General features: G+C 40.9%; 1 protein-coding gene across 2 annotated transcripts; it reads right to left on the bottom strand.

The window, feature by feature from the left end:
* Positions 1 to 200: 200 nt before the first annotated feature.
* Positions 201 to 10,760, bottom strand: TSN (translin). Of its 2 annotated transcripts, XM_081051105.1 has the most exons (6): positions 10,496 to 10,760; positions 9,310 to 9,403; positions 8,230 to 8,326; positions 6,041 to 6,156; positions 5,514 to 5,593; positions 201 to 2,119 (listed from the first exon to the last, which is right to left on the bottom strand). In XM_081051105.1, exons 1-6 carry the CDS (start codon positions 10,559 to 10,561, stop codon positions 1,886 to 1,888), a joined length of 687 nt encoding a protein of 228 aa, XP_080907231.1. In that variant the 5' UTR covers positions 10,562 to 10,760; the 3' UTR covers positions 201 to 1,885. The 2 variants fall into 2 exon arrangements, with proteins under 2 accessions (XP_080907231.1, XP_080907232.1); XM_081051106.1 differs by lacking the exon at positions 5,514 to 5,593 and having other exon boundaries at positions 1,847 to 2,119; positions 10,496 to 10,726.
* Positions 10,761 to 11,148: the final 388 nt, after the last annotated feature.

The raw sequence follows: 11,148 nt of genomic DNA on the forward strand, positions 1-11,148 counted from the left end.
AGCAGCATGTGCTCATCACCTCTGGTCTTCTTCAGCCTCGCACAACACTCAGAATTTATCCTTCATATAGAGGAGCTCTCACAGAAGCACGTTAAATTACAAAAACACCTCCCCACCCCCCCAAAAAAACAACCCTGGTTTTATTGCTTTACAGTAAGCCAGCAACAAACACAAACGAATAATTATCAACAGGACACGTCTACATTCTCAAAGGGAGCTTTATAAGACAGTGTTCTTACACTTAGAATGCATTTGTTAAAACTGAAACCCACAACTTCTGTCAAGTTTAATATTCTCAAGCAGAATCGATACTTAAAGAGGCAAAGAGAACTGTTATCAAACTGACTGTGTGTCACCATGTAATAAAAAGCCTTTTATGCTCAATCCAGGCAGCCACACATTGTAGATGCCCGTCCGAGGCACTTTAAAGATCCTAACATCTTTCTTTCTACAAACTCTTCTGCAGGAAGAGCTGTCAAGAAAAGTTTTCTAAAATCTAACAATGCATAGCAGTTTATGCATTTCTACTGCTTTCCTCAGGATGGAAACTTTGGTCCTTAACTCAGCCTGATAAAAGCTCTGATGGCAATGTCAGATTTCCCACTGTACAAACAGAAAGCCCAAAGTGGTATCAGGCACGAAAGGGTGATACATCTAAATACTTCAGATTATTCTGGAAACACTAGCACTTTCCTTTCAGTGGACTCCAAAACACTGTGGATTGTCACCATTTTAATAATTTCAACTCAACAGCAAAAATGACATGGCAAGTATTCTTATACTAGTACTACCTAAAAATGGGGAGAGGGAGGCGGGTGCCAATAGAATGTTTGTGACCCACAAAACTGTAAATCTAAACCCTGACTGTTGGGAGAGTCATCAACAACCTGAAATTGCCTAGTCTAAAAAACATTACCAAATCAGCGGATTTTTTTTTCCTTAATCCAAGGTTTTGTTTCTCCCAGACAAAGCCCAGCATTTTCTTCTCAGAACATACCAGTCAGGGTATTGGCTAACTAACTTGACTGGGTGGCCTTGTACTCTCAGACTACACAGTCTCGCTGGCTACTAGGAAAAAGGTTTCCTATCTTAGAAATATATCATATGAAACGTTAATTCAAGATATGTGTGAAAACAATTTGTAATTGCTTGCAACAGCAAAACGTTAAGGCAACATCAGGAAACAGAGGTGTTTTAAAACACTAAGCCCTAAACCAGACACCTGGTAAATAGAGCCAAATGGTAAGGTGTTACTCAATCCCTTAATATAAAAACTTCCCAAAATAAGGTTGAACTTGACTTTGCAATTTAATTCTATATTTTGATGGCAGTGAGAGAGAACCCTAAAGCTAAAACTCCCTTGCAAAAAATTTCAACATCTGATTTACTCATCAGTTTTAAAATAAGGAAGGAAAATATAAAATAAGTGTCATTTGCTTGGTCACCATCCTTTTTAATTATCTATTTTCATACCGTATCCAGACTAGACCTGTTTATGAAAGTCTAATCTGGATATAGAAAATATCAAGGATCACTTCTGGAAGAATCACAAACAAGACAATAAACTTTTCAATCAGTACATCAACAGCATTGGGGTAAGCAAGAAATGAACTTTACCAAGAAATTAACATTTACACTTTTTGACAGAACTAAAATACACTGAATTACAGAGCAAATTCACTGAAACAACAAAGAAAAATCTGTCTTTGTAAAGGTTGTACTTTTACCCCCAAAAAAGTGTTTCCATTCTGATACATACAGCACACAACTGGCTAAGAAAATACAGCATGGTGCTTAGCAACAGGGCATTGTAACTACGGTGAGCGGCACTGAGCTCACCCTCCCTGGCAACTGGGAGGTCAGCAGGGCCGGGTCAGGGAAGAGCCTATTTCTCCACACAAGCTGCTGCTGTCTCCTTATTGAAGCCCCGGATGGAGAGATCATAGACCACCTCCTCTACTTTCTTCACATCATACTTCAGGCCGTCATAGCGCTTCCTCAGGGAGTCGTTTTTCAGGTTGAGAAGGCGGAACCCGGAGTCCAGCTCGTTGATGAAGGTGGAGATGTGAAGGGGCCGGGAGTAGTCTCCAGCGGTCACACTGTTGACAGACAGCCTTGACTACACAGGGAGAGAGAAACTGGGACGCATTACAACATGGCTCCTCCAAGCGTGGCCTCCGAAACACAACTACAAGACGCTCAGGCCACAGAACTTTTGCATATTGTCCTTGATAATTACATTGTTGACAACTGCTTAACATTACCACTAACTTAATAACTTAAGAAAGCATTCCCCTTTTGTTGGAGTTCCTGTGGTCTACAACTTTTCACAAATATGAGTAAGCTTATAGTGAATACCCTTATAACTGCTTTTTTCATCTTTATTTTTATGAGTTTCTCAGGAAAGAGACTAAGGAGATAAAAGCAAGAATAATTCGCATATTTATATAGTTAAGTTGTTCTCAAAAAAGTTATGTGAACTAGCACAGCTACCCAAAAATATATATTTTGCCACTACTTTGAAACAAAGAGGTATTATTGTCTTTTAAAAATTCATACATTAGTAAATACACACAATTACCTCATCGTTAGAACTGGCATTCTCTGATGACTAGCAAAACAACACATACAGTGCACAGTCAATGACTACTTGGTGATAAATAGATGGCTTATAAAAGAATCATACTTCCTGAATTTTGGTATCCATTTTTAAAAATGACAGTGAAGTGGGAAGATCAAAAAAATAAATGGCTCCAGGACCAGATGGCTTCACTGGTGAATTCTACCAAACATTCAAAGAAAATTTAATACCTATCATTCTCCAACTTGTCCAAAAATTTGAAGAGGTGGGAATGAACGCTTTCTAACTCATTTTATGAGGCCATCATACCCTGATACAAAAACCAGGCAAGGACAACACACACACAAAAAAAAAGACAACAAGTCAGTATCTCTGATGAACATAGATGCAAAAATCCTCAACAAAATACTAGCAGATCAAACAATACATTAAAAAGATCATACACCATGATCAAGTGGGATCCATTCCAGGGATACAAGGATGGTTCAACATCTGCCAATCAATGTGATACAAAACAAAGGACATATAATCATCTCAACAGATGCACAAAAAGCATTTGAAAAGATACAACATCCATTTATGACAAAAATCTCTCAATAAAATGGATATAGAAATACCTTAACATAATAAAGGTCATATGTGACAAATCAATAGCTAACACGATACTCAACAGTGGAAAGCTGAAAGCTTTTCCTCTAAGGTCAGGAACGAGACAAGGATACCCACTCTTGCCACTTTTGTTCAACATAGTACCAGAAATCCAAGCCAGAGAAATTAGGCAAGAAAAAAAAAAGAAAAGAAGGCATCCAAATTGGAAAGAAAGATGTAAATCTATCACATGATTTTATATATAGAAAACCCTAAAAATTCCACCAAAAACCTATCAGAAATAGTAAATGAAAACAGTAAAGTTGCAGGATAAAAAATCAACATACAGAAATCTATTGTATTTCTAAATACTAACAACAAACTATCAGAAAAAGAAATGAAGAAAACAATCCCATTTATAATTGCAGCAAAAAGATAAAATACCTAGGAATAAACTTATCACAGGAAGTGGAACACCTACACTGGATAGTATACGCCATTCTTGAGACAAATTGAAGAAGACACAAAGAAATGAAAAGATATTCTCTGCTCACTGACTGGAAGAATTAACACTGTTAAAATAGCCACATGACCTAAAGCAATCTACAGATTCAATAAACAATCCCTCTCAAAATCCCAATGGCATTTTTCATAGAAATAGAACAAAAAAATCCTCAAATTTGTACAGAACCATAAAAGACTCCAAATAGAAATCCTGAGAAAAAAGAACAAAGTCAGAGATCTCACACTACCCGATTTTAAACTATACTACAAAACTACCGTAGTCAAAAGAATATGGTGGTGGCAGGAAAAAACAGACCAATGGAACAGAACTGAGAGCCCACGAAAAAAACCCACACATATATGGACAACTAATTTACAACAAAGGAGCCAAAAACATATAATGGAGAAGAAAAGTCTCTTCAATAAATGGTGTTGAGAAAACTAGACAGCCCTACGCTAAAAAATGAAACCAAATCACCTCCTATACCATATTCAAAAATTCACTCAAAATGCATTAAAGCCTTGAATGTAAGACCTGAAACAAAATACACAGACAATAACATAGGCACTAAGCTTCTGGTCATCGGTCTCAGTGGTGTTTTTGTGAATTTGACTCCAAAGGCAAGGGAAACAAAAACAAAAATAAACAAATGGGACTAAATCAAACTAAAAAGCTTTTGTACAAGAAAGGAAGCCATCAACAAAACAAAAAGGCAACCAACCAAATGGGAGAAGATATTTGCAAATGATATTTCCACTAAGTGGCTAACATCCAAGATATATAAAGAACTCATACAATTCAACAACAAAAAAAATCTCATTAAAAAATAGGCAAGGTTGTGGTGGCCTGTTAGCTTGTTGGTTAGAGTGTGGTGCTAATGACACCAACGTGCCGGTTCGATCCCCACATGGGCTACCATAAGCTGCGCGCTCCTTAAAAAAAAAAATCTAAAAAATAGGCAAGGGTCTGAAAGCCATTTTTCCAAGGAAGACATACAGATGGCCAACAGACACATGAAAAGATGCTCAACATCACTAATCATCAGGGAAATGCAAATCAAAATCACAATAAGATATCACTTCACAATTGTTAGAATGGCTATTACCAAAAAGACAAGAGATAAGAAACGTTGGTGGGGATGTGGGGAAAGGGAACCCATATACACTACTGGTGGGAACGTAAAGTGGTACAATCACCATGAAAAGCAGTACAGCGATTCCTCAAAGTACCACATGATCCAGCTACTCTATTTCTGGGTATTAGCCAAAGAACATAAAACATTAATGTGAAAAGATGTATGCACCCCTATGTTCACTGAATATTATTTACAACAGCCAAGATATTGAAAAAACTTAAGTGTCCATCGATCGATGAATGAATAAAGATGTGGTATATATACAATAGAATACTACTGAACCATAAAATAAAAAATAACAAAATCTTGCCATTTGTGACAACATAGATGGACCAAAAGGATATTATAAGTGAAATGTCAGATGGAGAAAGATAAATACTATATGCTCTCACTTATATGTGAAATCTAAAAAAAAAACAAACGAGCAAAATAAAACAAAAACTAATAGATACAGACAACAGATTGGTGGTACCAGGAGAAGGAAGGATGAGGGAGAGAGCAAAATGGGTGTAGGGGGTCAAATACATGGTAATGGATGGAAACTAGATTTTTGGTGGAGAGCATGCAATGGAATATATAAATACAAATTGTACCTGAAATTTATACAATGTTATTAACCAATGCTACTTCAATGAAAAACGACACCAAAAAAAAAAAAAAGAAGGAAAAAAAAAAAGCAAGTGGCAAATTACTAAGCTTCTCACCAGTTCACTAGCAAGAATTAGGACTCCTGAGAGATAATCTTCTACATCCAGATGAAATCCTTTCTCCCGATCTGGCTCAACTAAAAATATATCAAAGTAAAGATAAGGTCATGATGTGAACACAATTTAAGCCTAAGAATATTTTTTTTAATTGCATGTGCATGCATATGCGCGCGCACACACACACACACACACACACACACACACAGAGGAAGTGAGGAGACTAAGCAGATGCGGCAAAATATTAACAAGCAGTGAGTCTAAGTGGAAGCGTACACAGGTATTCACTGTACTATTCTTTCAACTTCTCTGTAGTCTTGAAATTTTAAAACAATGTATTTTACAAACAAACACCCAAGTACAAAGAACAAGCCACTACATATTTTAGTTTTTGTGTTTCCAAGTAACCAGTTTTCCATTTACTTGTCATTTTTTAATAGTAACATAAAGTATAAGTAATAGCCCCTCCCACCAAAATTAACCTACCATGCCTGACTCTGCAGGTCAACACTAATGAAGACACTTACTGCCAAGAATTTCTGTAACTGCTTCGCGAGTCACTAGTGTTTCTGATTCCAAGTACACAACAAATGCTGCCAAGAAGACCAAGCGCTGCAAAACAAACCTCCAGTGCTCATGAAATCTGCATGAATACAAGCACATTTAAGTTGAAGGATTAGGGGCCTTAAAAAAGACAGCTTTAGTACAGTCAAGTTCAAATTTTTAGAATTGGAATCTTTTTTCAAACAAAATTTTATGTGAAACCCCGATATATAAAACACTGAAAAGCACTATGACATTTAAATATATTAGATGAATTTAGTACAAATTTTGCAAGCTCAAATTTAGAATAATTACTTATTCTAAGTTTGATAAGCATAATCCAATCTAATGAATGCAATATTTACACCTGAAGATTACATATAACAAAAGCAACTATACTTTAGAAGTTTAATAAATAAGAACAATGACACTGCTTTGAGAAAAATAAATATTGGCAACTAAAGATTGATGAGGACCACAACTGTACACGAGCCTCAACACCTAACTCATTCCTACATTTTGCGTGTAGGGTATCGAGAAAATCCTGATTCACACTTATAAGAAAAACTACCATTTACAACCACTAAAGTGATAGACTTAAAAACCTCAGGATCCTGCAGTTAAACTGAGCTAGAAATCTGACAAAGAAATAGAAATTTTACAACCCCTGGATATTTATGCTATGCCTCCTGATTTTTCAAATATGGCACCAAATTTAGAAAAAATTTTTGAAACAATGCAGGTCAAATCAGCCACAGCGCAGTCTGTGAGTGACCTCCAAACTACGTGGCCTAAAGAGCCTGCCAATTCTATCGTCCTACTTCTCTGCGCTTCAGTTATTACCTTATAGCAGGGTTGGTAAACTTTTTCTGTGAAGAGCCAGATAGTAAATCTTTTAGGCTTTGTAGGTCACTTTCAGTCTGTTACATATTCTTATTCAGCTGTTTTTCTTTTTTAAAACAACACTTTAAAATATAAAAAGCAATTCTTTGGGTCAGCCCAGTGGCTCAGGTAGTTGGAACACTGTGCTAAGCCGAGGTCGCTGGTTCGATTCCCACATGGGCCAGTGAGCTGCACCCTCTACAGCCAAGATTATAAGATTGTGAACAACTCTCCCTGGGGCTGGGCTGCTGCAGGCTGCTGAGTGCTGTAGGCGAACAGCGGCCAGCGTGAGTGGCCGGCAGCCATCGTGAGCTACTGTGGGAGCTGCTGTGAGCAGCCGACCGGCAACCGACTGCCTCAGCTGGCGGGGAGCACAAGGCTCATAATACCAGCATGGGTCAGGGAGCTGTGTCCTACACACCTAGACTGAGAAACAACGGCTTGAACCAGAGTGGTGGGGGGGAGGTGGAAGAAGGGTGGAAAAAAAAGCAATTCTTTGTTTCCAGAGGCAGCAGGCCACAGGTAGCATGCTGATCCCTAACTTAAAAAATCTTGTGAGGTTATACTATCCTCTCCACATACACATGCACTATTTATTGCCCACATAGGTATTCCAAATGAACATCTTTTTCAGCAAGAAAAAAGCAAACATAAGTAAAAATTTTAAGTTCTTCCGTATTTCATCAGTATTCAGATACAGTTTTTCTTAGTTTAGTATCTGTGAAATCAGGATGCATTTTGCAATCTATGTTTCACAATTATGATGGGCAACAATTTTTCTTCCATAGAGGTACATAAAAATAACGGTGTGTCTTAAAATTAATGGTGGTGTAAATTCAACGAGATATGGCATAAAATATTAGCTAACAGTTACTTGGCAGTGAAATTCAAACTTTGAGGTAAAACTCAACTCCATATACATACTGCCTTAAAATCCCACAACTTTAATAGATATGGTTCATCCAATTTCACAAGTAACTTTAATACACTAAAAAGATATTTTCTATTTTGACCTCATATAACAAAATTTTCTTTTTAATTACTTTTTCATTGCAAAGTTATACATATTCCTTAAGAAAATTTTGAAAGTAAAAGGAAAGAAAAAAATAAAATCACAAATTTTGTCACCGTTAAAATACCATCCCTATTAACAGTTTGATTCTTTTTCATTTTGTTGTTTCTTCCACGTAGAGGAATTTTTACCTAGTTCTAAGCAATCATTCAGTACATATAATTTGTCTGCCTTTTCCTTTATTTAACACTATAAAATAATGCTACTTTTCTTACAAACCTGTAATACTGTTCAGCAGGGAACTTGGTCTTCAATGACGTTAGGTGTGTTTTTACGGTACCGAAATGTTCTCGAGCTTTCAAACACCTCTTTGGAACTGATCACAAAAGAAAATAATGCAATGTAACAATAAAAGACATACCAAATTTCAAATATATTCCTTGGCTAATAATTTATGCAGTCTACTTGGAAACAAATCAACTTTTTAAAAAGCTCATGACCAAATATAGGGTATGCACCTCTGCTTTTCAACCTGGCTCTCAAAATTTCACCTCTATTTTCCCTACTGACTAACCAATACTAAAAATAAACAAACAAAAACTTGCTGAAAGCAAATATGTTAGGAAACACGTCAGTGAGCTACCATAAATAAACAGCCTCATCATTAATAGGCTGTGCACCAGCTGCATCCCTAGTCAGTGCTCAAGGATACTTAAGATTGAACTGCTTCTAGCTCCCGTATTTGGTCAAAAAGAAGCTTTATTAATTGTTCTCAATCACGCTGACCAATCCTGTATCACTGAAAAAAAAGACTTGCCTCTGACACCTGTAAATTACATCAGTACATCATTCTCTACCTGAAAATGTATTTCAGCTCTCTCAATTGTGCTGGCTACATCTTATAATGGAGGTTCCACGTCTAAACTTGTCATATTTGATCTCCATTCAAGAAGCTAACTGTAAACACCTTGAGAACGTTTTACACTGGCCATTTCGTATCTACAAATGCGTATTAAACCATATCCAATGACTGAAAGGTTGGGTTTTCCCTTTTAAAGCGCCAAATAAAAGTTGCTAGATATACAAGAGCTATGATACTACTACCATTATCATAAGTAGAACTCCATCATAATAGAAAACAATCCATATTACGTGAAAGTGGAAAATCACCCAAAACAGAATTCTGTACAACAATCAACTCACCTACTTCTCCATGTTTTTGTACACCACAAAGCATGAGGGACATTTTTCAAAATAAAATTGCACAGAGTTGAAATGTCTTCTGGATGGAAATTAACGCTTCAAATGAAAGATTGACAAACTGGATAAAAACCTTCAAAATTAACGTAAAGAACTTACTGTCTTGAAATCCAGCACCCTGATGGACCCCTTGCAGTAGAGTTAAAATCTCTCGAGCTGTTTGTTCTAAACTCTGTACAACTTTTCGGATTTCCTGAAGAGAATTAAAAATCAAAACGTCAGATAAATTCAACATACTGTCATAGCTTCAAACCAGCCGTACTAGACAGCATATTCGATCTATGACAGCTTCACATACACTGACGTTCATAATAGTAATAATGTTTGCAAGGACTAGACTGGCAGAGAACATGTCCGGTCTGAATCCAGGCTCTTCCAGGTCCTGCGTCTGTGCGCCCTTCGGGACGTCACTCAAGAGCCTCCGCTGTGTCGTGTAAGGTGAAGGACAACAGCCAGCCCCCCCCTGTAAACATTAAAGGAAATGCACCGGGGTGCAATTTGCAGAGAGCAGTACAACGCGACACAAAGGTTGGGTGTTTCGCATTCACTCATTTTACAACTATTCGCTGAGCACATTCATGTTCCGGGCATCGCATCAATGCCGAGGAACCGGGTACCATCCACGCCTTCGGGCGGTTTAGAGCGTGACGAGGGACACGGACGTTCAAAGCCTAAGACTCGTCCCCATTTCTTCGAGCCTTCGCGAGCTACTAGAAAACGTGACCGGGGAGAGGCCGCTTAGGCCGTGAAGCCCAGGGGACGGGATGCGACAGGCGGGAGGAGACGCGCACAACGCGCAGAGCAGTGAAAGCACCGAGCCCGGGAAGCTCCCGGCCACGCAGGCGGCGGGCGCCAGCGCGGGGAAACGCGGGAAACCCGACGGCGCCGGACCACGGCGCCCGCGCAAAACGCGGCCGCGCGCAGCCCACGCACGCGCGGGCCGGGGGGGGCTGTCGGTCCCGCGCGGAATGAGAGCAGCGGCCCCCTCGTGCTTTTACCACTCGGACAACGACACGTGAAAGGCGCGTGGTCGGCCTCCCCAGACCTAAGCGGCCTTTCCACACCCACGCGCGCACGAGAGGAAAAGCGACCTCCCGGCGCGGCAGGCGACGCGGGGACCCGGAGTGCGAGGCAGCGTCGCCGGCGGGGGGGTGGCGCCCGGCGCTGGCTCCGGAGGGGAGACGCCGTCCCCGGAGACTCCCCACCGCTCGGGGCCGGGCCGCGGGGAGGGCCGCGCGGCTGTGAGGCCCAGCGGGCAGGGAACGGCCGGGGAGCGGGGGCTCACCTCCCGGATATCCTGCTCGGCAGCCAGAAAGCCCTGCAGCTCCACGAAGATCTCGCTCACGGACATGGCGCCGCCTGCACGACTGTCAGCCAGCGCGGCGACGGTGGCCCGCTAGCCGCCTTCCACAGGTAAGCCGTGCAAGTCAGTCTCGAAGGCCACCGCCACCGCGGCCGCCGCGTCCCCCGGGCCCTCAGTCCGGCCGTCGCTCGGGTCCTTGGCCGCCCGCGGCGCGCAGGAAGCGGGCTGTCTGCGGCGGCGCCGGAGGGGCGGGGCGGCGGCGATGGGCGGGGCTTCCGGGCGCGCGGAGCGGGCCTGGCCGGAAACGGCTGGGGGCGGGGCGGCGTGCGGCGCGGGGGCGGAGTCCGGGCTGTGCAGTGCCCGTCAGCTTGCGCGCTGTGTCCTGTGCCACCGCGTTTGGGGCAGGGGCACGCTCCAGTGCCAAACAGTGTGCAGAAAAGGCGGGCACAGAAGAGTGTGAAAAGGTCGCGGTGTTCCTGTGAAAATACGGAATAAAACAGTGCGTTGGTATTTGCAAAAAAGTTACACGGGAAAATGAAAGTACGTGGGACGGGTTGAGAGGGACAGTTTTCTCTGTGTGCTTTTTTAGTATTATTTAACGCCTTCTCTGAATGTCTCGCCTGTTTTTAAATTAC

The sequence above is a fragment of the Rhinolophus hipposideros genome, assembly GCF_964194185.1.
Source record: "Rhinolophus hipposideros genome assembly, chromosome: 6".
Classification (NCBI taxonomy): Eukaryota; Metazoa; Chordata; class Mammalia; order Chiroptera; family Rhinolophidae; genus Rhinolophus; species Rhinolophus hipposideros.

What these genes read in the sequence shown, in the direction of transcription:
- TSN (XM_081051105.1), bottom strand. Translation starts at nt 10,561, where the DNA reads ATGTCCGTGAGCGAGATCTTCGTGGAGCTGCAGGGCTTTCTGGCTGCC. An exon ending in CCGAGCAGGATATCCGGGAG is followed by an intron (nt 9,404 to 10,495) that starts GTGAGCCCCCGC and finishes AATTCTCTTCAG; the next exon opens with GAAATCCGAAAAGTTGTACA. An exon ending in AGTTACAGAAATTCTTGGCA is followed by an intron (nt 5,594 to 6,040) that starts GTAAGTGTCTTC and finishes ATATATTTTTAG; the next exon opens with TTGAGCCAGATCGGGAGAAA.